This window comes from Venturia canescens, chromosome 3 (assembly GCF_019457755.1).
Source record: "Venturia canescens isolate UGA chromosome 3, ASM1945775v1, whole genome shotgun sequence".
Lineage (NCBI taxonomy): Eukaryota > Metazoa > Arthropoda > Insecta > Hymenoptera > Ichneumonidae > Venturia > Venturia canescens.
In genome coordinates, this window is record NC_057423.1 from 6,413,457 (window position 1) to 6,439,474 (window position 26,018).

The 26,018-nt window shown below is 36.5% G+C and overlaps 2 protein-coding genes and 2 long non-coding RNA genes across 12 annotated transcripts; 1 reads left to right on the forward strand and 3 right to left on the reverse strand.

Moving 5' to 3' along the window:
* Positions 1 to 40: 40 nt before the first annotated feature.
* Positions 41 to 16,929, reverse strand: LOC122408092 (ral GTPase-activating protein subunit beta). 8 transcript variants are annotated; one of them, XM_043414658.1, is made up of 24 exons: positions 16,799 to 16,929; positions 15,467 to 15,887; positions 15,099 to 15,125; positions 14,776 to 14,990; positions 14,327 to 14,510; positions 13,790 to 14,050; positions 12,972 to 13,163; positions 12,410 to 12,514; positions 11,994 to 12,134; positions 11,603 to 11,841; positions 11,021 to 11,251; positions 10,606 to 10,759; positions 10,276 to 10,392; positions 8,801 to 8,902; positions 8,393 to 8,533; positions 7,723 to 7,737; positions 7,414 to 7,574; positions 7,022 to 7,195; positions 6,525 to 6,934; positions 5,966 to 6,383; positions 5,507 to 5,822; positions 1,995 to 2,261; positions 1,568 to 1,817; positions 41 to 1,315 (listed from the first exon to the last, which is right to left on the reverse strand). In XM_043414658.1, exons 1-24 carry the CDS (start codon positions 16,832 to 16,834, stop codon positions 1,198 to 1,200), a joined length of 4,695 nt encoding a protein of 1,564 aa, XP_043270593.1. In that variant the 5' UTR covers positions 16,835 to 16,929; the 3' UTR covers positions 41 to 1,197. The 8 variants fall into 8 exon arrangements, with proteins under 8 accessions (XP_043270593.1, XP_043270592.1, XP_043270596.1 ...); XM_043414657.1 differs by having other exon boundaries at positions 7,723 to 7,740; XM_043414661.1 differs by lacking the exon at positions 16,799 to 16,929 and adding an exon at positions 16,561 to 16,723 and having other exon boundaries at positions 7,723 to 7,740.
* Positions 2,719 to 5,154, forward strand: LOC122408097 (uncharacterized). 2 transcript variants are annotated; one of them, XR_006260361.1, is made up of 3 exons: positions 2,719 to 2,733; positions 2,837 to 3,144; positions 3,477 to 5,154. It is a non-coding gene; the product is annotated as an uncharacterized lncRNA (long non-coding RNA). The 2 variants fall into 2 exon arrangements; XR_006260362.1 differs by having other exon boundaries at positions 2,887 to 3,144.
* A 2,800-nt stretch (positions 16,930 to 19,729) lies between the features above and the next one.
* Stip1 (Stress-induced phosphoprotein 1) lies at positions 19,730 to 23,433 on the reverse strand. Its single transcript, XM_043414993.1, has 3 exons — positions 23,057 to 23,433; positions 20,498 to 22,026; positions 19,730 to 20,340 (listed from the first exon to the last, which is right to left on the reverse strand). The coding sequence occupies exons 1-3, from the start codon at positions 23,063 to 23,065 to the stop codon at positions 20,268 to 20,270; spliced, it is 1,611 nt and encodes a 536-aa protein (XP_043270928.1). The 5' UTR covers positions 23,066 to 23,433; the 3' UTR covers positions 19,730 to 20,267.
* Positions 23,434 to 24,118: 685 nt separating this feature from the next.
* LOC122408297 (uncharacterized) lies at positions 24,119 to 25,761 on the reverse strand. Its single transcript, XR_006260423.1, has 3 exons — positions 25,511 to 25,761; positions 24,599 to 25,107; positions 24,119 to 24,385 (listed from the first exon to the last, which is right to left on the reverse strand). It is a non-coding gene; the product is annotated as an uncharacterized lncRNA (long non-coding RNA).
* Between the last annotated feature and the right edge of the window lie 257 nt (positions 25,762 to 26,018).

Here is a 26,018-nt window from a genome sequence, read left to right on the forward strand (position 1 = left end):
CTAACGATATGAGCAATAACAATAGTCCGTGAACGCTTTATTGTTGGTTAGTGAAATAATTTATTAAAATATAAATTACAATAGACTATTACATAACAGGTAATATTGCGCTGCTTTCGAATGAAGCAGATGAAACCAACACACATGTAATCTATACATAAAAAAGTGCATGTGGACTTTCGAGTTTGAGTATTAGGTCTGGGAATGTGTGGCAATACATCGTACCGCGTAGAAATTAGTGCAATTTTTGCAATATAGGGACAAAATAAGGGTTGCAGTCGAAATATTTACAATAGATTTCACAGAGATTTCGATCGTGTGCAGGTTAAATTTAAATTCATGCAGATTATTCCACCCTAATTATTTACACAATTCGAGATTCGACGTCACTAGTCAATGGAATTCCATTCGCTGAAAATTTTTTTACAAATTTGCCACGACTACTTTGTCACAAATTATTTTTAGCGTTTACCATCTTTATCAGCTCATTCAATTAATCAAATTTATAACTCTACAATTTAAAAAAAACCGTTTTGTTCACTTTTGCTTATTAGTCTACGTTCTTCGGATTGTTGAATAAGGATCATTGGAAATTCTCATAAATTACGAGTGTATTATATGAACGTATGTGACTTGAATGTAGTTCACTGAAAAATCAGACTCTTCGATTTGTTATTAAAAAACAAGAACACTGGAATTTAGGACAAAAAACTTTGCATACTATACGAAAAAGATCGGGTTTTGGAATGACGATGTAAAGGTCATTGGTTCAATCCGCGAAAATGACAAAATATGAACGATATAAATTTCAAAACTGCAGTGAAAATACACAAATATTTCAATTTCTTTGACTTTTCAGCTTGAAGAAAAAAATATTGCCGATAATCCCCGCGCAATCTTTCTACAATTCCTGACAATTTGTGCTCTCCACTAATCGGGCTTTATGAAAACATAAAAATTAGTGAATTTTTAGAAAACTCTGAAGACATGCTTCAAGAAGAGTGAAAGATTGCGCGTCCTCGGCTCTTGTTTCAATATTTTCCACAATTTCTTTTGCTCGAATGCACATTATTGTTCAATTTTTACCGTGAAAATCGTATCAACTGATTTCATTGATCATTAAAAGCGTTTCGAGATTCTGTTTTTTTTTTTTTTTTTAAAAACGACGGGAATTAATTCCGTTCCGGTTCGTGCGTCCTAAGTTTGTGTGCTGCCGAACAACAAGGTCAACAATTCAGGTTGAGACAAATTTCTTTTGTACTTTTGGACCATATCCTGGATTTTTAGACGTCTTCTCACATGGGGTGGATGATAACTGCAACATATTGGAAGAATAAGTCAATAATTTGTCACTCCATTCGACCTGATCAAACGACTGACATTTGATCATTCATCTAATTGACAAAAATTGAATTAGAAACGAGATCATCGGGAGTCTTCGATTCAGGAATTCAAATCCTCACTTCATGATATGGTCAAATAATATTTCTTCACATTTCTCGGTGTCATTGTTACGACAAATATCAAGACATGTCTTCATCAAGCTTACAGAAGTTTTCTCTCGTACCTGTCATTATCTAGCCTCCTTCGACGGCCCATATTTAAGGCTGTTTGTCGTACCATCGTACCCAAGGCTCTCCTCGAAACGATCATTCCATCAATGAGGGGTGTAGCCAAATTTATTCTCGACACTGGACCTTGTAGTCTAACTCGAAGTAAACCGTTGCTAAGAGCTTGAAGAAAAATCACTTGGACGTCTGATGGTAGCAACGTCCTGGAGCTTTCGAGACCGGTGTTTGTGCAGGGGAGAAGATCAGCTGTAAGTTTTTTATTTCCCGATAATTCAAGCCTAACATCATTTTTCATGTATCCATTTCCGGTTGTTTGCATTAAAATAATTCTTATGGGAAACTCTCTTTTGTAGCCATCTCAAAGGAACAGCTCTACGAAGTTTATACTCACAGAAAGAAGAAAATCAAGCAGATTACACTAACCAATTGGGAACTGTGCATAATCCTCCAAACTTTCGAGCCAAACGACCATAATTCTCGTATCCGTTTGGCCCGGAAGATGATGCCGCGTGGTTCTTCTCGGTCTGACAGGTTCCGTGCTCGATACACTGGGAGGTCCCGAGCCCGGAATGCTCGAAGGTTGTTTCTCAAGGTCCAGTGACATTGTGCGAGGACCTTGCGAGTTCCCTTGCGACAGGGTGATTGATGTTCGAGAACCAGCTGACTCGCTGATGCTCCTTTCAAACCAATCTTAAAGAATGAGAAACAGAAAAACGGAAAACTATTATTTGAGAAATTAGAACAATTTCGGGCTGATTGAAATTGAACGTACTAAAATTGAGGCCGATTATCTGCGAATTTTTTCTGGAGGAAGAAAGAATTATTAGAAAAAAAATGAAAATTCAATTTTTCAATTTCTAAAATAAAATACTCGTTCGTTTCATCGAGTTTATTTTTATCCATTGTATTTTGCAGCACGTTTTTCGAGAGCTATCTTCTAGGAATTTGTGAGTTATGATTGCAACCCGAGGAGAAAAGAGGGAGGAGGTGGAGGTAAATTTCAAGGATTGAAACCGTAAGAAACATGAAAAACAAAAAAGACAGTCGTAAGACAAATATATGGAAAATGATTGCGCGAGCAGGCAACTCGGTAATCGTCACGTACCAGTCTCCTTTTCTTGAAACACTTTATCTTCGATAATGAATCAACTGAATTCGATTAGTAAGCAAATTATTGTTCACAAGTTGGCAAGCACTGACGCATATATGTAAAATTTGTCAATGCCGAAAGCAACTACGTCGTATATTATTGTACCAATTGTTAGGCTACTGAAACGTGTCAGTTTCTGTAAGGAACTTTTCAAGGACCTTCCAGCTAACTTGCTATCGGTACGAGGATGAAAGCGATTCGACGAGAAGTGATAACATTGAAGATTGTCCAGGAAATCAGCAAAAACTATAAATACACGGGTCCGAAAAGTTATAACAATGAGGTAGAAGACTCGTGAATCCAAACTCTGATCGTCTACGGAGTGAGCTTCACCAAAACGCGAGTGAAAAATCCACGACTGCACTACCAAAGCTCCACAGCTGGGGATTAAAAACGAAAATTGGAACGAGGAGTTGTCCAGAGGTGAGTTTTCAAACTTCCAAGAAGCAGGACAGGCCGTAAATTTAATTTAATCCTTTTTTACTGTTTGAATACGAAAAGCCTTTGACAAATCCAGCAATTTCTGTGAGCGTGTCTGCCTATTTCATAAAGAGTTCACCTTCCAGTTGAGTCTTGAGAATATTCTAGTTCCAACTCTCCCTAAAATATTTCACAGTCAAACTAAGTTTCGAGCTCGTTCGAATCGGAAGTGATCATTTATATTTTAATAAAAAAAAAAATAAAAATATAAAAATTCCTTTGAACTCATAACGTTATCTATTTGGCGATTTGTTAATATTTCGTATCGAATAAAGTTTCGAATTTCAGTGATCGCCCGGCGAATTTTTCATTTCTTCGAATGTCTGTAACAAGTGCAACAATGAGTGAAAAAGGCTCGTTGAAGGACGTGACTCATCGACTGTCACCACGACTGACCACGGACATTTCGTCAATCATCAAGGGAATAAACCTTTCCAACCAATTGGCATGCATTCCCGAATTCGACGGTAGGACGCCGCCCTTTGAGGACTTTTTAGAGACACTTAACAAGGTATCGATTTTCGTCACTCCCGATCAGGAGTCCCAATTTCTGACGGCAATATTGGGCCGCTTGCGAGGAGAAGCTCGTCTATGCGTGGAGAACGAATCAGTTACTTCAATCGAGGACTTGAAGAGAATGTTAAAGGAAGGACTGTCACGTACTCGACCATACGCAGATTGCATCGCTGATTTAAACAGTTTACGTTTGAATCCGAATGAATCGGTTCGGAGCTTATACTATCGTGCAAGAAAACTATCGAGCATTGCTAGTATCGCTTGGAAATCAGATTACGGTTTTCCTCACCCTACATTGCCGCTGAATAAAATTGCTGTTCGCAGTTTTACTCTCGCGTTACCCACCCGTCTGGGTGAGCTCATATGCTTAGCTGATCCGGCAACTCTCCGGGAAGCAGTTGAGAAAACCGAAAAACTCTTAGAGTTTCGGGTCAACTCGGACGCTAGGCACCGCCGCGCGGCGGACTACCGTAGATCGGCGAAACTTCGCACATTTTAAACTTTTCAATCGTCCTGATCAACATCGTTTTCGCGTAACATTCTCTTGGGGAGTTGATAAAGAAAAATAATGTTTACTGCAGAAAAAAGCTCTTAAAAAAAACTGAAGATCAGGCGAAAATTCTTATATAATTCTGAAAGAGGAACTCGACGAAAAAATTTCGTATTCAATCAGATCGTCAACTAATTAAAATTACTTTTTCCTTCGCACCAGTGAAAGATTCCGCAAAAAAGTTGATAAAATTTATTTAGATTAGTGCACTTTGAAAGGCAGTTTAGCGATCCTATCTGTTGATTTTCTATTTTCCATGAAATTTGGTGACAAATTGTCATCTAATTTTACTTCATGATTGATGCAAAAACAAGAAAAAATGGTGACCAAATGGCACCATAACGCGAACGATAGCGCACTTGCATTATAATTATTATTGTTGCAGTAATTAAAAACACGAATGTATCCGCAGCATTGAGTCACGTAGCATTGCCATGGATGAATCATTTTTTTGAAAATCTCATTTGAATTTGAACATATGACGTGGGCCTCGTTCTCCACAAAGTAAAAAATTAACCTTTTGAAATCTTCATCTCGGAATTCATAAGACCATTGAAAAATTTCTGTAAAGAGATTAACAAACCTCATTTCTTCGACATTAATTGGAATAAAAAAAAATCTAGTTATGAGTTTCGGAACTTTACTCAAAGTGAATTGATTAACGCAACATCCATTTGCACAAAAGCAGTTGATCGTTTCTGAAAAACAATAACAATCAGTTTGATATTTCAAAGTTTAATCATAATTTAATATTGAGTAAATGTGTAAACAGGTGCTTCGTAAGTTTTTATATGATTAAAAATTGTGAAACAAATCGAAAATAATAGAAATTGTTTGTTGGACTTTGCGGAATCTGTGTAAAATATAATTGGAGTTCAAAGTTGAAACATTTCGTGTATTTTCATTTTGTACTTTCCCCAAACCTTAGTCGAGCTCGTAGAGATTTACGCCCGTATCAAACGAAGTCGCGAAATTCTAGCATGAATAATAATTTTCTAGTTGGTGTTTTGCACTTTGAAAAATATTCATATCAAATATCAAACAAATAAAAAGAAATCAAGTTCGAATGAAAATAAATTGAGAAATTTTTAAGAAATTGTTTTTTTAGCTTTTTGACACGAATAAAATCTACGATCAATGAAGTCAAGTGAATAAATTTCAGAATACAAAAATGATACAAAACGTCAGTACTGGATACAGATAAAGATCGTGAGCCTAGGCCAACGAAATGAAACTCACTTTGTCCATTACTAATATCGCTGCTGTAACTGACATCTTCAACATTATCGACGACTTGACTGGGTAGGTTACAGTGTGCCGGCACGACGAAAGCTATCTCCGAACTAACATCAGCCCAATAAAGCACGTGAGTATCTCCGTTGTAAAGAGCTCCACCGTGATTATTTCGAGCTGGCTGTGGAACATTTGGGTCCAGAGTAACGCGCCAGGACGTGGATACGTGGCCAGTCCAACCGGCGTGACCCGATACGGAAACTGGCCATCCAAGAGAACTCAGGAACTCAAGGAAATTTGAGGACACGTTGTTTTCGTGGAGCTGAAATTTGATCCAATATTTGCATGGATGAACATTTTTTTCAATTGAAATGTTTTTAAAATATCTTTTCACATCCGTGAAATACGACGAGGGAAGACTTTTCGAGCTAAGTAATTCTCAGCTTATATATATTTTTTTCTTACCACATTGGAGACTATTTCCATCGGATTTTTTTGGCCAGCTTTAACGTAAAAAATATGGACAGTGTCGCAAGTTCTCGGGCTGATATGATCGAGATTTTCAAGGTCAGTACAAAAACCAGGAACGTTTTGATCGAGAGCGGTGAGGCCACTAGCGACAGATTCTTCGTTACTCTTTCCTTCAAGATTTAAAAATCCAAAGTGACTCAGGAATAGCCTCGCTGTTTGGAACTCATGACAGATCTGCGGCGGTGCGCAATCTTCAATTTTCTCATTCTGATCGAATCCCTCATTGAGTTGCTCACTTATTTTTGATTCGAGCTTTATTTGCCTTTCCAAAAATTGTGACAACAACTGGTGTTCGTTTTTCACTGATTCGGTGTCGTTCATGACCGCTTCAAGACTCGGAATCGACTCGTCACTAAAATCAATAGTTTTTTCGATTATGGAACAATTACTGATTGAGAATTTTCACTAACAAAATTCAACACGGAGTTTCACGATGCAGTAAAATGTTAAATTCAATTTTATCATTGCAATGGCATCCAAATCGGATACTTACACTTTACAATGTGGAATTCTGTCAATATTGTCGGGGAAAAATCGAGGTTTGTATTCGACACGCGGCGTGGCTTCAGCGAGTGGCAAAGGCCTTCCAGGATTCATATTGATGCTTCTAGTGCTCGATCTGTGTCGCGGCAAGTGTCGAAGTTGCATTGTCCAAACGTGTCTACCAAAAGGTCCTCGAATGAGCACTGTCACCGTTGGCTGAGGATCTTGATCATTGCCAAGGGGTTCTTCCAAGAGGGCTAGCATCGTTGCATTTTCGGCTACGAAATATCGGAAACGCTCCACCGCAGCGGGTCGTCCTACTCGACCACCGGGCCAGCTATTGCAATGACGAAGTAACGAAACTTCGTCGAGCAACGAAGACAAAGATTGTGCCCCGCAAGCACTCGGAAAATAACCGACCTGAAAGTAGAAAAATTCGTTTCAATGGAACACCACAAATGCAATGTCGAAGTGATCGTTATCACAAATAACATTGAATTTAATTGCCTGTTCTAAAATTGTCGTTAGAAGCGCATCGGCAGCATCCCGAACTCTCATCGAAGCAGGCTTCAATGCTTTCTCGTCCTTCATTTTAATCGGCTCGCCAGGTTTCCCTATACTTTTCGTACCCGAGACTCCAAGTTCTACAACTTCCAGTACCGTGGTTAAGCAGTCCTTGTCCTTTGAGGATACAAAGGTTTGTTATAATGACATTGAAAGCCGCAGGTGGAACAAAAATTGTTGTATTCTTTCAATTCTTTGATATGCATTTTTATCCGAAACGTAGTGAAAAATACACTTGAGTTTGTTAGAATAATCTACGAGACAAATTTGGCTGAGAGTAAAAAAAAAAAAATTGAAATAAGTAATAAATAAGATTGCAGTCATGAAAGAAGAACCTGCAAAAGTTGAGGATGCGCTGTCAACCAAGTTGTCAAACAGCCAAATGCTGCAACAATGGAGGAATGAAGATCCTTGGAGTGAGCCGGTGGTGGACGCCAGCATTGGTAAGTTATGTAATCACACAGCCACTTGACAGCACGTTTGCATTCAAGAGCATCTGTAAAAGAAAGTATTTTTAAAAATTCACTCGATCGTGAAGTCCAAATATTTTACGCACTTTCATTATCTTTGTACTTTGATATAAATATTTGAATTTCATTTGTGCATGAAGCTTATAAACGTGCATACTTTGACGGCGATCAAACCTGTCAGTCGCCTTGCTGCTTAATGACATGAATTGAAGAATTAAAAAAATTATGAAAATCATTTTTCGACGCGTATACAGCACTGGTCCCGAAAATTCAAGTTATTTTTGTCACGTAGATTAAACATTTTCTTTGACCCGTGATATTTTTTCGCGACCTATAATTGCGCCCATAACCGTACAACATTTTTACAAACGATTGCAGGACTTTACACCAAAAAGGTGCCTCAGAAAGGTTTTCGTAGTTTCTGATTTTTTTCATATTCTTTCCGTGAGTTAAAACATTTACACAGGAAGTCGTGATGCTTTCTGCAAATAATTTTTCATCGGATTTCTACACTTTGACATTCATTACAAAACTTAAAATCTTCAGATTATACAAAATCGTGTTTTTTAAAAATATTTTGACTCATTTTCAACATTTTTTTTTTATGTCATGAGCAGGGCATTGGATGTATGAAATATGTCTTCGAATATCATAAAATTTTCTATGATATTCGATAAAAAAAAGTAATTCTTATATTTTTTCGTATGAAAATCAGTAAAAATAGATGGCAAAACTGAAATAATATTTCTCACGTGGGATCACGTGGCGTCTGGATGGTAAAAATGTAGTTGCAACGTGACAAAATTTGTAGACCAGTGCGACCGATGACTTGAGTAATAGTCACCTGTTTCACGGATGCGAGTCCTTGCTAGTCCAGAGAGCATTTCGAGAGCAGCGAGAGAAATGTTGAGATCGGTTTTCCATGAGGAAATGAGCCTGTGACAAACGAGATACGTGGCTCTGACGAAAAGAGCATGCGCTGAGTCTGAAACATTCGTCATTTGATTTGAACAAAAATAATAATCGTTCGGGATACTAATTAAGGCATACGGTGAAAGCGATTATTTTCAAAATCCAAAATACAGTAATATAAATGATACAAAAAGCAGAGGCATCATACCTCGATTACCTCGTACATATTTTAGTTTGCATTTTTATTTTTATTTTTTTCTTTCTGTACCGAAAATAAGTTGACAGTAATTACTTGAATTGGGAATTTCCAAGTGAAGAGATTCAAAATATTCCTATTTACCGAAAGCAATGCATTCCTCTTGAAGTGTCGAAATATCAGACGTATCGCCGAGCGAGCGTTGGTCACTGGAAATGCTTATTTGACTGGCCGAATCGCTGCAGACTATGAAGCGGTGTTTTTGTGGGTGTTTTGGGTTTTGTTTTTTCAAATTGTTTGTTTGATTGTTTGCGATGACGGCACAATGGTGAATGCGTAACGGAATACAATCCATAAAAAATCAAAAGAAGATCAAATCAGAACAAACACACGTCACACAAGCGCATGATAAGCAGTTTACAGCAAAATTTATGAGCGACTTCAATTCATCAACGCTTCACCTTTCGAATCTTTCTTTTTTAGCTGAATGATTACATACTGTTCAATACCATAGGATTGTAAAAAAAGTCATTTTTTAAAATTCATTTTTCTGCATTGTACTCTCCTGACCATTCATTAACGAAAGTTTGCTTCAAATACTTTTTCTATCATTCTAAAATACCTTAAAATATTTTGTCGAGTGATACGTGATCATACTTCAAAGGCTCTTAACTTGTTCAAAATTACAGAAATTCAACACTTCCCATTTATTGGATAATTTGACTCTACTGATTTTGGCTTTTATGAAGGTACCCGATGGGTTTTTGTGGAATAATGCATTTTTAGGAAATCTTGTAATTAGTATGCAATTCGTCAGAGTGAAGACAATTCCAAATTTGCCTAAACTGATAGAAAAAAAAAAAATACACAGACTCCTCGCAAATGAAGCGATATTTGATCAGCGCGAAATAATACGAGCTTACTTTCGCCAAGTATAAATCTTCAAGACAATCGTCAAAAGATCTAAGTAAGTGAAACTGCGAGCATTAAAAGTGTCAAGCAAAAGTTTTCAATATGAGATATAATGTATAGAAAAACACTCTAGCCAAAAGATTATCCCACACGCAATGAAAATTGCAATTGTTTTTCACGACCATGGTTCATCTAATTTATTAAAACAGAATCAAAAATGAATATTATAAATAACGCACTCCTTGAATAATTTTGGATGCCTCCTTTGAAAGTGCAATCTCAGGATCTTAAAGCTTGAAATGATAATTTAGCAAATTACTTAGGAAAAGTATTTACAGCTTAAAAACATAATTAATAGAAAACTAATGAACTAGCGGAAAAGGAATTTTTACTTCTGAATTTTTTCCAAATCGGCTAAACCACCGAATATTAGAATTCGTATCTCAATTTCTTTAAATTAAGACTACAGAAGGTGAATTTATTGAAAATGGTCATGAAAATTAGGAATCGTGATTGATCATTTATAGTTGGTTGAACGATTGCGGTTCATCACACAACATTTGATTTGGAATGATCTAAAAGCCGAAGTGATACGGACAATTTCACAAGCGTAGGAAAAATATGAATAAAAAAAAAAATCAAACGATATAGTGCACTAAAATCTCCATTTCAAAGAAAAATGAGCGTTACTTCACCGCTAAACGTACCGGAAGACAATAAGTTTGTCGGTGTGCTATTGGGTATGTAACCAGTAATGTCCGGCTGTGTTACTTGTTCTACTTCTTCGGCCGCCGCTGAATCCTGCACACTGAGTAGAAGTCCACCTATGAAAATGTTTGAAAAAAATATTACTTAAAATATAAAGCATTCAAACGCAATCGATTTTCAAAAAAACTCATTTTTTTGTCTCATACATACAAGACGGACCAAACGTAATGTCGACAAAAGAGGTGTATTTGCTTACCGACTGGAGCAAATCCTCAATAGATTAATTGGAGGATAATACGAGACATAACGAATAATGATGTATTACTCACCAAGAAGCATATGAGTGTTTTGCGGATCCGTTTCAACTTGAAGAGCATTTATTAAAAGATTCATAAGCCTTGGTTTCAGTGATGCAAATGTTAACTGATTTTTCTCCGCGTTTAGGACAGTCGACAACGTTGGAAGTTCCCGAATCACGAGGTTCTGAAACCCGAAATTCAAACATTCCAATAGTGTGCGTTGGATTCATATTCGACACTGAATTTATTGAAAATATTGTGAACGCTGAAAATACTCGTTTGTAAAAGAACTATTTGCAAGAAAGACAACAAAATTGGGAAATTTTCGTCGACGGTTACTGAAATTGTTTTATGTATTCGAACAAAGTAATGGGAGAGATTATGAAAATTGATATTTTTAACAAAAAAGATTTGTTAAACCGCTTGAAAAATACATTATAATCACCTGATAGTGCAGAGGTAACGCCAACATGGAAATCAGTAGATGAATTGAAGCTCTTCGCAATTCGATTTTCGATACAGAACTCGATTTTAATTTCAAATCTTTCTCTGGCAGCACGACTTCGAGTGCCTTCAATACCGCTGGTGCTAATACTTCGATGCCATCGAGATCCAGTCGAAACAAGTCCACAGAATTCAGCAAGATGCTTGCCAAAGTTTCGCCACATTCTCTCGACTATGAATTTTTTAAAATACAGGATTGGTTGATAAAATACTAACGAAACTCACAATTATTTCATTCTAAACGAAATCGCATTTGACCGAATCATCGAAAATTCATTTTTCTTTTTTTTAATATTGAAATAAATTGGTCAAAATCTTTCTTCTTTTAGGATTGCTTTTATATTGATTTCTGCGAAAATTAGTTATCCAAACAATATTCAGAGATAATTGGTACGAAATTTGATAAAAAAAAAAATCGTTTCAAAAAAGGAAGTTTGTAGGAGGATGAATAAATTCATAGAAAAATGATAAGTTTTTCGATGATTCTTTTTTACGAATTTGTCACTGCGCGATAAAATCTCACCTCATCGACTTTAAGGCCGTGATACATGGCTTGATAAAATCGAGCCAAGTAAACCGGGAGAATTTCCTCTCCCGTTTTTTTAGCGCAAAATATTCGACACAATGCACCAATCGCTTCTGCACGCCCGGATTCGTAGCGATCTATGCTCAGCGATGGTGGAATCGCACTAATCGTTTCTTGAAGTGAACTTGGACCGTCCACCAGAACCGAAGATGGACGTTTCGATGCTCCCAATGGCTCTGTGAGTTAAAAACAATTAAAAATTACGTAAAATAAAAAAAAATGAAATATTGGTGCCACACGAATTGTAAAAAAGCCAACGGGATTAATTATCATTTGAATCATTGTGAACAAATTTTGCATCAACAGCAAAGAATTTGGAGAAACTCACGTGGCAAATTCTGGGACCATCCATCCGTGCCGACGAACGCAGCTTCGAACAACCATTCACCAAACAGATGTAAAATACTGTTGCATTTTGGACGGCCTGGAGCCAATGGAGGCCGAATATCTTGCCCGAGCGAGGTCACGGCTGTAAAACAATTTTTTCCAGATTCAAAGGCGTACGAAATGAAAATTCAAGAGGAATATCCGGTAAAATCTAGTCGTGTCTAAAGAATTGTCAAAAATGTATGATTCAACATAAAAATATTATCAAACACCATAATTCTTAACAATTTATTTCATTCGATAATGTTGATTTCTCGATTTCTCCTGAATTCTCAATTTTTTAAATATTTTATTATCACGGATATTATGAAAGCTCGAAAAAAGTCTTCGAGTTTAGAAGAGTCATGCTGGACTCACAAGTTGTACTGGACGTCGATGGTGGCCCGGAATTGGCTACAGCGGCAGGTTGGGCGTTCGAAATCCGACTAGTCGTCAGTCCGATGAGCGAAGCTTTTGGCATCCCTGAATTCGATGATCAATATAATGAATATCGTTGAAACAATAAATTGGAGAATTTTTTGGTAAACAACAAATTCTCGACTGCATTTTTTATACAAAACGATTGCAAGATAAAGTTTTTTTGCAGATTTACGTGCTTCGTGAATGTGTATGAACATTTCTGAGGATCAGCGAATGATCAACTATATTAGACAGTTAAAAAATATTAAATAATTACTCGAAATGGGCCTAATTTATTTGTGTGTTCATTTACTTCCAACTTTTTTCATTATCCAATTTTATCAATAACAGTTATTAGTTGTAAGATATTCAAGAAACTGGCCGGGGTAACACAACGTAGTGATCATTCACTGAGGTTTTTAAATTCGAAATACGTCGATTGTGAACTGAAAGGAAAAGTGCTGGGTCGAACGATTGACACAAAACATAGAACGAGAATAAAAGAGTGCTGGGGAAATACCCTTGGTGACTGCGGAAGGTGTGACGCTGAAACTTTTGGCGAGTCTGCGTTGTGTCGGGGGCGTAGGGGAAGGCTGAGGCTGATCCTTGCCAGCAGGCCTGTCGGCCCCGACACCACCAGTGCCACCGGGACCGGAACCCGGTACGGCACTGGTCGCGCAACATTCCTCCCAACAGCATGCCTGTGAGACCCCTGGAAACATTTTTCAAATATCCGTGCAACCACCGACACCAAACCCTTTTTCCGTCTTTTTGTTTAACGAGATACAAGTGAGAATTTGCATTTTTTACAAGCTTAAGAAATGATGGTTATCAAGCGTGCCACTTTCAACAATCCTTCTCAAAATATCTGAAAAAATATCAAATGATGAAATGCTTGATGACAAAAAAGTGCATTATTTTTTATTTCAGATTCGGCCCTGAGTTCACGTGATTATGAAATATTTGGCAAATTATGATTCTACTTTTATTTTTGGTCTCAGTATTTGTATAAACTTTTTCATGTATAAACATATCCAATCTTTGGATTTGGATGATTTTCAAAAAATCATCAGTGAATGTTTATTATAAATATTAGTTGAAATTATTTATGTTTACAGTTCATTTAATAAAGCAGTAAAATTTTAAGAGTAAAATCTTAACTTTCATGGAACGACGATGAAAACAATAAGCAAAGTAGTGTAAAGAAAAAAGTTTGTGAAAGTTAAATGAAAGTAATGTTTTTTTTTCAATATCCATTGGAATTAAGTTAAAAATATATAATCAGACTTCAAAATTTTAAGAAAAAATGTGGTGACGTTGAAGGAAGATTTGACTCACCTAAAAACGCGTCGACCTGTCCGGCAATACCTTTGATAGCTTTTAAAAAAATCTGCGGTAGCCCTTGCAAACAGGGATGCTGACAAGGATCAACAACATTCGGACTGGCTATTGCATACTGTAGGAAAGCTTGAGTCTGCGATACGACAGCTGGTCTGCAGAGATCGACGGGGTCACCGACTGTACGAAGTAGGCGATACCAGGCCTGGGCGACCGCTTCATCGGACATCGTAGATGGTACCAGTTGCGCGTCCTCCTCATCTAAGTAGACAAAGGTTTGAAAATCAAATATTCATAAATAATTCACTTTTTTTTAGTGTAAATACTTCCTCAATATGCAAAGACCTTAATATTTTCACTCATTCTCACGATCGAACACCATTTGAATCGATTTTCGTCTAATTTTTGAATTTTCTGTTGTTTAAAAAAAAAAAATCGCTTTTTTCTGATTAGCCCGATCCAATGGTGATATTTTTGCAGTGTGATTGATAAATTAATTATTGAAACGATTATGGAAAAATTTGTTTCATTACGTACTTATTTTTAATTCAGGGAACATCGGCCCGTACATAATGTGCAATAATTTAGCTGTTAACGCTAAACAGACCCGATTCCATTGTTCGATAAGAGCGAGTCTGTGACGCCAGCGGAGACACGATTCTCGTAACGTTCGCCAGAGTGGTGGCGAAGGGAAGTTCCGCTCGCAAGCGACCAGCCAAACCTAGAATAAATGGTTTATAGAAAACCCATACATTTTCAGCTATGAAATTAGCATTTTTTAACTAAATAGTTTAATGATAATTTCCATTGATATGTCTGATGGCTAAATTAAAGTCCAATATTTACTGTAAAAGTTGAAATAAAAATGTGCCACTTTTCAGGATTTATCTAAAAATTATGGCTAGAAATATAAATTCCGATTCAATTCACATACCACGTGGTCTTAAAGACGAAGATAATAATGAAGGCATGTGAAATTAAATTACCTCTAACAATACGCCCAGCACTCTCTCGCAGAGCTGCTCACCAGCGTCCTCTCTCACGGCTGGAGGTGCTAACAAAGCATCATTAATACCGATGAGAAATAGTAATAAGCTTTCCCACGTTTCACCATCAAGAGTTGCTGGCCCTCTTGCAACTTGTTGCAACGTTCTAAGTACTCTGTGGCACAGTACTGCTTGTCTATTTATCGTATCCGTTCCTACGATAAAAATATAGAAAAGAGTACGATATTGAAGCAATTTGAAAAAAAAGAAACAAAACGAATGACAAACAATTTCTTTTATAGAGTATTTTTTGAGTTTGATACCTAAATCCTGATATAAAAATGGCCAGACTATGGAAAGAAGAAAAGTTAAGCATAGTGTTGAATAAAGCATTTAAACATCTCAAATTAATGATAACAGCTTTGTTGAACCCTTTTCGAAGCTTTTTGTTATTAATTTATTTATGTGCTCAAGTTTTTGAGAATTCATCAAAGGTAGTGTTTATTTTTTAAAAGATTCAAGATTAGTAAAATACAGCTATGACCAGAGGAAGCGAGTTCTTTTTTTTAAAACAGAATGTTTATATTCTAGTTATCAAATACTTCTGGACGAAAGTTTCGCATGAAGAGGGTTGAACAATAAGCTGACAGAAAAGATCAAGAAATTACTGTAAATTTAAAAAAAGCCTCACCCTCGCCTTTTCTGGGAACAAAAAGGTTGTGAAAATGACTGATGATTTTTCTGGCATAGAAATTGGTGTCTTCAACAATGGGCCTTGGTACAGATATTTTTGGTGAGGCATAAAGCGCCGAAAGCCATTCACAATAAACGTTGACACAGTCCCGAACCGTATCATGTTCGGCAAGAGGCAACGATAAACCGAAACAAATTACTTCCATACACCATTGCACTTCTTTGTCAGTGGTCAAAGGACTTGGCTCCGCTGCTTGTGTTATACCCAGACTTGTCGCTAACTGACGAACTATTGATAACGCAACCTCTCGACCAGCAACCGGTGAGAATTTCTCTAACACACTTTGAGACTCTTCGGAGCCCCGCTGTATCAGGGCACTTAGCGATGCCCATTCGGAATACATTCCTCCCCCTGAATCCTGTTAATAATAATTCTCATTCGATCATTCTATGCTCATCAAAGTACTTTGAATATTTAATCAGTAAAATGATCTCTGAAGCTGAACACAAAATTCAACTTGCTGCTTGTAATGAGTCAGAGAAAATGATAAAATTTTCATTAATTGAAAGGACTCTTTTTAAAAATATATTACAGACATGCTTCATTACAGTTAATAGATAATTGGGTTTACATTTGATATGTAATATATATTACAATAGAGTTGATATTTTTTTTATCATTGGGGTAATGTAGAATTCGACACCACTTCTTTTAGTTACATAAAAGACATTTTTCAAATATTGGACATATAAGTACAAAATAAATATATTAACTGTAAACTGTAAACTGTAAAAATAAACTCTGAAAAGAAATTTCTAATGACACAAGAATATCAATGGATCTATAAAATTAAACAATTAATGAAATAAAATTTTTCAATGACTTCCGAAATCGAATAAAGAATTATGAAAAATAATGAATTGATAAAACCAAAGCACACATCGAATCATAGAGTAACAAACTTTAAAACCACGATTTTCGAGCGAATATTCACGTTATACAATGAGAACAAAATAGTCGTGCTGTATATTGTTGTGTACATATGCAATTCTTTAACTTCAAAACTTTTCAATGTCGAAAGTTATACTCACGTTTGTTAAAAATACACCAAAAAACTAGTGCCACTACAGTTAAGTGTTTGTCAATTTAAAAAAAAAACCGAGATTCACGAGCTGTGTAGGTGTCAATAGAAACAGCACTCAGCTTCTGGCGTGTAAATGAGGTTAGAACACTTTTTTCGATTAATAGAATATGCATTATTCGCTTGCGCGAACGTATGCGTTATCATCGTGCACAGGAATAATCATAACTTCGAGATAAAAGTTTTACCTTGAGATTGACTCTGTTGAATACGCCTAAATTCATAGATTATCATGCGCGTATGAAACTTTCGGTTGAGAATAGAGCGACAAATAATTGACAAGGAGCGGGGGGATGATCTGTCAAAAGTTTGGCTCAACCAGGCTCAACAGCGTGCTATAATCATCATAATAATCGAGCCATCAGCTGTTGACTATTATCGACCGGGATGTTTATTACGAAATAAAATATAATATATATAATTGGGTTATCAATCATGCGTTGAAACTTCTTATCAGAATCTATCACGCTATATCCCGTCACTTTTCAAATTTATTAGGATTTCCAACCAAATATTTTCCTGACAATTGAAATACTGTTAATACACCAGCAAATACAAACTTATTGAAAAGAATAAAAATCGAATTCGCAAAATATTTCAGTTTCAAATAAAACTATATTAGAATGCTTTAGTTACGGCCTATATAGTACACGAAAAGTTTACATTATTATTGCAATCCACCCAAAAATGTAGTACTTCAATAGTTTAGAGGGAAAATGCTCAAAATGTTTTTACATCATTTTTTGGTTAGTCGCAATCAAGAAAATAATGCTTCACTTGCATTTGTTAATAGAAAAACGCATAACTATACCGTCTTTTTGGTCCTGCGGGCAGTCAGGAGTTAAAAATATCATTTTCTTTCCTATCAGTTTTCAATTTCGACAAAGATTCTTTGTCTCTACTTTGTCGACCAACGGGAGAGCTTAACATAGGCGTACATAAAACAAACACGAAATTAGGTGATCTGCATTTTATTAGCGACTTATATTTGTTTCAGTTTTGCCATTGAACCGAAGTATGTACTCCAGATGACGCTCGGTTAATTGAACACAATAACAATGATAATAATATGACGTTAATGGTCATTTATGCTTATTTTCATTTATATTTTTCGCATCGTTAGTCTATAGAAAATTTTCGTTATAGATTATGACAATTACGAGTATCATTCGCTCTCTCACATTTTCCACGTTTTTGTAATATTCTCAAGATATTCTCATGAAAATCATCTTCCCACTGTCCAAAATTTGAAAGCTTCGTCGTTAACCAAATAATTTTCGTTTATTGTTTCCATGTCCAAATGTAAAATCTCTTCATGGCCTGAGCAGTGTACTTTTAGTATATTTACGAAGCGTTAAAAAAAAATACGTTAATAGCGGAGTGAAACAATGGGAAATTCGTAAATAACTAGCGAAAAGGTTCGGTTGTTTTTTTCATCGAAGATATTTAAGAGTATGGATCAGTCGACTAACCTCACTTGGAATTTTCGAAATGGAAATTCTTTGATACAGTTTGATCGATTAAAAAAGGCTCTGTCAGGTCAGCCTACGCAGAACGATGGCAAAAATCGACTGACAGAGCCTTTTTTTAATCGGCCAAACTACTGTGTCAAAGAATTTCGATTTCGAAATTTGCAACTATCTCTCTCGCACTACTCACGGTTGCGATATACCAACTGATCCATCCCCTTAAATACTTCCAAACTTTCGTACGATCTCGTGTACGACGATTGAAATGATGAGTCGATGAATAACGTCATTGCGTTTGTTTTTTCTTTCTACTGATGCCTCCATCTTGCATTCAACACGCAGTCCTTACACAGAAAAAAATTTGAACAAATCGTCGTTTCACTTGTTCTCCTTGACTCGGTTACCAGAAAACGGCTTTACGACACATGCAAAAAAATCCAAAACGAACTCCTCACTATTTATTTGATAAATTTATAAAGCGGCCAGAATTAGAGGATATAAAATGTCAATCACATTTTTACTAAATTTAGGTGTTTCTTCGTACTCTGTCAAAACCACAGATTTTCTAATATTATTTTAGGCACACGCGACAAATACTTATACCGCTATACTCCTCAGCGGAGAAGCAAAAGTGTCGGCAGTATTCCGCCAATCCTGAAATTATTTGAGGAAGTTAACAACTATGTTACTACGATATTTAAGAAAATAAAAACTTTCGGCGTTGTCGCTAAAAAAAATGCATTGTTTTTACACACGAGGCTCTTGAAGTTATGGACACGAGCTTCAAGCATCCACTTCGTTCGTGTCATATTAGCTATATGGTGAACCTCTAGTGGATAGTGGATGTCAAACTGAAGAGTTCGTCGCTGATATGATCGTAGCAAAAATTTCACTTCAATAGAAATTTCAAAGCTTCTCGGAAGTAGAAAAATCTAAAGAAAATAATCGTTATGACGTTGAAAAATCTGGTTTTTTTCAACGTAAACGCAGAGTAGAGTTTTGGTTTTTTCTCAGCTCTTCTTTCGGAGGGGAAAGACTAGTTTTTGTAAATATTTAGTAAATGATTATTTTTCCAGATTCCTGTCAATACGTTTCAAAGTATATAATTATACAAAATTATCAAGCGTGAAGCAGTTTATTTTCCTCAGATTTCCTACGTACTGCGAGACACATTAAAATAGCAGCGGCTAACCTCACTCTCCACGACAATTTCCCTGTGGGAAGTGAGGTGAGTATGAAAAAATCTTTATAAATTCTAATTTTGACAAAAAGATTTGAATCTTCGTAATTTCGCGTAAAGTACTGATGAACTGGGAAGTATTTTCTAAGAATCTGGATAATGGTGACAAAATTCGAAACGCCAAAAGAAATTTGATAAAATTAAATCCACGTTAAAGTGTATTATGTTCGAGTGCAACGGTTCATTCGATTTTTTTTCAACGAAGCTCAACATCCATTTGTACTTGGAGGAACCAATAAATGGTCAGATTTTTATCAAAATCGTAAAATAAAATCTGCAAAAAAACTATTCTTCAAATTCATTGTTCAAAAATGAAAAAGCAGTTGCGTTCTAACGATGTGATCTTCGTGTTGAAAACAAATTGCCATTTTTTTGATAAAAAAAAAAATAAAAAATAAAAAAACGATGGGTAAATCTACCATGAGGTACAAATTTATTCAAATCAAGATTCGTAACTTAAAACAAAAGTCTGAGCTTAAACAGAAAAGGAAATAGAGTCAAATCGTTCCGCCATTGAGGTCGGAGGTGTCGTGTAAAAATCAACGAAGGAATAAACTCGTGACGACTAACTTAGCGAGCTGCTGAAAACACGTTTGGTGTAACGCGTTAATGATACGATGTACATTCACTCTTCTGAATAATGAGATGGATTAGCAGCGATGAGAATTTTTTGAAGCCGAATGACAAGCGAAACGATTGGTGGTCTCGATCGATTGATGTTTCGTTGCAAACTTTTATCTCGAACAGTTGATATTTACGGAAAAAAGTTTTCTTTCTCAATATCTCCTGTTCAGGGGATAACGTGTTATCGTGAAAATCTCTTTGCACTCATGACGCGACTATGTCCGCGCGTCATTCGTCTCAAAGCACTGGTGTTTTTGTATAAAGATCGACGTTTTAGTGTCCCGCATGTTTATGGATGCCTCTGTGTAGAATTCAGTTTGCCCCTCAGTGGATTGCGACGAGACCAGATTCCAGGAGTTTTTGAATTTTCGCGGCGATCGTTGGATTTTTCATGTGCCTGAAAACAATTGAATTTATTAGACGAGGACTCGACTACCGTTCATCAAGATTTTTTCATTCAATAGAATTAACAAATAAAAAGTTTCAAAAGGAAGCTGGAAGTACGAGTGTGAAAGTAATTGTGACAAAGTTCGAAAAATAAAGATAAATCTTACTCTTGCAGTGCTTTCGGGTCGCTCTGCATTTGTTCGAGGATCATACGCATCGCTGGATCGCGCATGATGTTATTAACTTCAGGATCGGAGAAAGCTCGTTTTCTGAGTTCCTCAGGGTTGGAGTCGTAAGATACGGAACAGCTGCGGAAGCCTTCGAGAGCTTCAGCATTGTTGGGGTCCAATTCGAGGGCGGTTTGATACGCTCTGACGGCTTTTCTGTGCTGTTGCATGCCTTGCAAAATTTTACCCTTCCGTATCCATCCTTTCGTGAATTTAGGGTCTAATTCGGTGCACTTTTCACAATCTTTGAGACCGAGATCGAAAGCAGCTAATTTGGTGTAACAAGCAGCTCGATTACTGTAATATTTCGCTTCGTCAGGATTTCGCTTAATAGCTTCGGAATAGTGTTTGACAGCGGCAGCGTAATCGCCTTCTTTGAATTTCTGATTTCCAAGCTCCTTTTCCTCTTCGGCTTTAACCGGATCAATGTACGCTTTTCTTTCCTCCTCTTTGATCTTCTGATCGATATCGGAAAGTAGCGTTTTGATTTCGGGTGTTCGATGCTCGGACATTGATTTCTCGTAATAGACCTTCGCCTGTTTCCATTTTTCCATTTTCTTATACGAGTGACCAATGCGTGTGAAGGCTTTTGCTATGAGCTTGAAATCAGCACGATTTTCGCGTCCCAGCTCAATTGCTTTTTCGCATTGTTCAATGCACTTGGGGTATTCGGCTTGCTCGAAATAAACAGCAGCTATGTTGAGGGAGTAAGTTATGTCGGTGGGATCGAGCTCGACCGCTTTGTTGTAGTGTTTTAGAGCAGTTTCGAAATCCTTTTTCTTGTAAGCCTCGTTGCCCTTCTTTTTTTCTTCCAGTGCTTCACGCTTCTCAGGACTCAAATTGTCTTCCGGTTTCGGTTCCGGTTTGGGTTGTGGTTTTAGCTCGGGCCGTTTCGGTGGATCGACATCCATCGCTTCGTCGCCACCGTCCATCAAATTTGCTCCTAGTAACACGCTCAAGGTCGTAAGTACTCGAGGATCTTCGAGGGAACTTCCAATTTTCGCTGAATTCGTTCGCAACTGTCCCAGTAATTTTAAGTATTCAGGATCGTCCAGCCAAGCTCGTGTTCGCGAATCGTTTCGCAGTTTCACAAATATATCCGGTGAATTGAATGGATTCATCATTTGACTCTCCACCTCCCGCAAACTTTGCTTATATTGCTGATTGCTTGGGTCACGCTCAATTGCCTGCTCGTACGCTTTCATCGATTCCGGGATTTTTCCAAGATACGCCAATGCACTTCCAACCCGTGAATAACCTTTTGCCCAATCTGGCTTTAACTTCACCGTCGTCTCCGCATCTTCTAATGCTTTCTCATACTCTTCGGCTTTAGCGTATGCCGCTGATCGGTTACTATACAGTACATGATTTTTGTCGTCCAAGGCTATCGCTTGTGTGTAGAAATTAATGGCATCTTGAAATTTACCTTCCTGCAATGCCACGTTCCCTTTGTCTTTCAAGGCCGAAACCTACAAGCAATTTAATAGAATTTAGACAAATATTTCTTATGAATAAACAGGCAGGACACTTGGAGAGACATTTTAAAAATTTTTGATGAATAATTCAGGAATGCAAAAGATTTGAAAAAGAATATATAGCAAGTGTTGATACGATTCAATAATATTGGTATGAGTTGAGAATAACGCTTTTTTCAGCACCCGCAAACCCTGAAATTAGGTCATGATAGGCTGTCATTCTACTAAATTGTAGTATGAAACGGAATCAAATGAAATTCGTAAGTGTTGTTCGCACTTATAATTGCTTGATAATTTTTTTTTTTTCTAAGACTCCCATTTTCAATGTATAAATCTTCATAGAAATCGGGAGCTACTGTCCAGAGTCTCAACTGCCCCTAAAATACAGATATACCCCGCCGTTGTATGATCGTCAATGGTATATCTATATATTGGAGGCAGTTGGAACTCCGAGCAGTAGCTTCGTGTCGACCTGATACCTTACCAGGAAAAACTTGATGGTTGAACACCAAAAATTTGATCATCGAATGATTCCTTAATTTGTAAAAAAAAAGATAATGAGAAATGGAATTACAGTGACATTATAAATTCAAACTGAGGGGAGGGGGGGGGGGGGGGGGGCATACAAATTAAAACTGCTAAAAACACACGAGTTTCGTTAGTCCAACTTTGTATAAAATCGACACTCGAAAACGATCGATTATGTTTCAATTTTCAATAATTAACAACTACTGCTGGATAGACGATGAAAAAAAATGGGTACATGCGGGTAGAGATGAAAAATTACGCAAAAATTGATCGGAATCTCGTATTTGATGGAAAATTCTAGATTTTGATTGACGGAAAATATACTTGAAAAATATTTTGTTCATTTATCGAGAGAATTTTGAGATGAATTGTTAAGAAACCGTCGCGTGGATAAAATTTTTGCAGTTTCTTTCTCTCCTTGATTACCGGGTCGATGACTGCGAGAAAATGATCCCGCACTATTCTTGAGTGTAAAAAATTTAACGACCATATTTACCTGATCCATTGCGAAGATTTATTGTCGATGAAATATCTATTAGTAGATCCGTCGATTTTCACTTTATTCTTGATTTTATGCGTGGTCGTCTAATAAAAAAGGCTCCTTGTTCTATTGAAGGTAATCAACGAACACCGGTGTGATACGCTCTATCGCTCTGTACGTGCGCGCCCGCGGGTGTGTGCGAAATTTGGAAGGTTCTCGAAGCGATATAACAATCATCAGCGCCTCTGGAAATTTCGAAAGATACTAGGGGAAACGGGCATTAGACCGGTTTCCAAAGGAAGATTTTTGTAGCAACACCTTTATGCCCGTTTTCTCTAACGTTATAATCTGAGTTTAAACTCGGTTCATCCTATCTCGAAACTATATGAAAAAAATTGAACTGAGTTTGAACCGCGTCGGAGAAAACGGCCATTACATTTGCTTCATCATCATCACCGCATTTTTCTAGAACCTACAATCGTCGCTACGAGTTTTAGAGTAATATGAGCTCTTAATTTTTTTTTGTGTTTCAAAAATCTAATCATCTACGAATAGTTTGTGAGTCATTGGTAGCATAATAAAAACGTTTGTTGGAAAAGCCTCTTGATGAAAAATTAAAAAAAAAACGGGCTTCTCATTTTTATTAAAAAATGTTCAACAGGTTATTCAGAGGTTAATTCAAGTAACATTTTTTGTAAGCACGCATATTATAATCTAAACGTTTGTCAAATAATGGAACATGTCAATAAAAATAAGTAAAATAAATTATTCGACTACAATTAGCAGGAAGATCCCTTTGATATCGGCGGCTTGTACTCGCAAAGTAAACGAATCACTGTATTTTTACCCAACTGCGATAATACAGTGGTTGCATCACGCCCATGATACAAAGGATAAAACAAAGCGGGGTGGAAAATATAAAATTACGACCATTGCGACTACGCGTATAAAAGACATTGATAAACGGATGTTTTTAAATATAGAAACTAATTAAATTCAAGAAAAAATATTCAAAAAATTAAAAAAAAAAACAATTCGAGAGTTTATATTTATAGAAGCACATGATGATGGAAGAAATAATTTCAATCAATTTATTTCAATTAGAATCAAACGCTGAGTCAGTTTATATTTTGTTTCTTCTAGCATCAGTTTATTACAATATTTCCAATAATGGATACCATCTTGAATGATCGATTTTTTGAAACATCGTATATATAGTAAAGCTCTATTTCATGCAACACGATTTTGTCTCACAATAAATTGAAATACGTAATTATGACTGCATCTTGACAGGGGGTCGCACCGTAAAATCTTCCTCCATTGAAGATGCTCAACGGAAAATTCCTATTAAAAAAAAAAATTAACACGGAGTGAATACGCTTTTCCAAAATGTATTTTTTTGATTTTGATAAATCGTGACATTTGTGTGTGGAAAAATTGGCTTTCTTTTGTCGGAAACAATGAAAGTTTAAAAACAAAACTTTAATTTTCCATCGATAATGCAACGAAAGTGAAATTAAGACAAATTAGTTTGAAATATTTCTTTCACGTAAATACCGTTTGATAGTATAATCGATGATCAGCTTCATTTTCCATTTTTTGTTGATCTCGTGTAAATTGTAGTTGGCATGCAGGATGTGATGAGCGCTATATTAGCAGCAAGGAGGACTGTCACCGTGATGAGAAATGAATTGCGGACCATGATGCTTTGCAATTGTACGAACACCGGACAAAAGACTGCAAATTCTTCGTGTATATATAGCACTCGAAATTGGTATCTTTACACAACGTACGGTCACCGTATTTTATTGATATCTCCGAATTTACGTCCTCAAAAATTGTGCGCAAAAAATCGAGTGTTGCTATATATATCAACGCTTCTCAAATGTGGCGGCGCTGATGACGCGTTTCATTCTCGCTTTCGCTTCCTCCCGTAGGCTTATATGTTCGGGACATCATGGCAACGAAGACAAATTCAAACTGTCACGGAGATGGGGTAGTAGGGAGTGTTGTTTCTCTCTCACACATTTGGACATAATAAGCGCGTGGGGTCGAGGGATCGAATCCTACAATTCGAGTTTTTTTTTTGTAAGACTTATATAAATATTTGAAAGCACTTCTCTTTGTAATGTAATTTTTGGAAAGCAACCGCCATTGTTCGTTTTGAGTCAGCGCTTTGTCGTGCTGATCTCTTTAAATTTCTGAATCTTTATTTACTCATCATTGTGAAAATGTCGTGTTACACGTGTTTGTGTGTGGTGAGAAACAGCGGACAGTTTTGTTGTTCGTTTTTTCCAACTGAACCTCGATACATTCGTTTTAATAAGATTTTATTTAAAACAAAAATTCGTAACCGGTTTATAAACTTAATATCAAAAAAATTATAACCCTTAAACCTCAAGCCTTCTCAAGATATAAGCAAGTAACAATGTTTAATATACAGAAGTACTAGTGCGGTTGAGTGGTTACCATCGGTGGCCGTCGACCCAGAGGTTTTGAGTTCGAATCTCGAGTGATGGTGTTCTTTTTCTTTTCTGGATGATGAACATTTTCTTTTATAAATATTTTTTCAATGAAATTATAATATTTTAGTTATAAATTAAATGAATTTAATAGTCATGGGCTCCCATATGACTCGCGCGGAAACACCGCAATGACCGGTGACGTCACAGAGCGAACGTCACGCTGTCACAAACGACGGATTGGGTCGCGGCAAATATCCATGAGCAGAGATTATATAATGCTGAAAGCTTTTTATCTTTTTGTTAATCTCCATGTTATATCTGAAATGATAATCCCCTGATGTTCTGATGGATAGCTCGACTGAAGTTTTAAAAACTTGTATAAACAACGATTACATATCACTGATATGCTTTTATCCTGATAAGATAAGAGTTATACCAAAAAACATGCTTCCCGAAAGTGCGATGTGAGATTAAAGTTATTTACACATTTAGAAGACATAAATATCAATAAA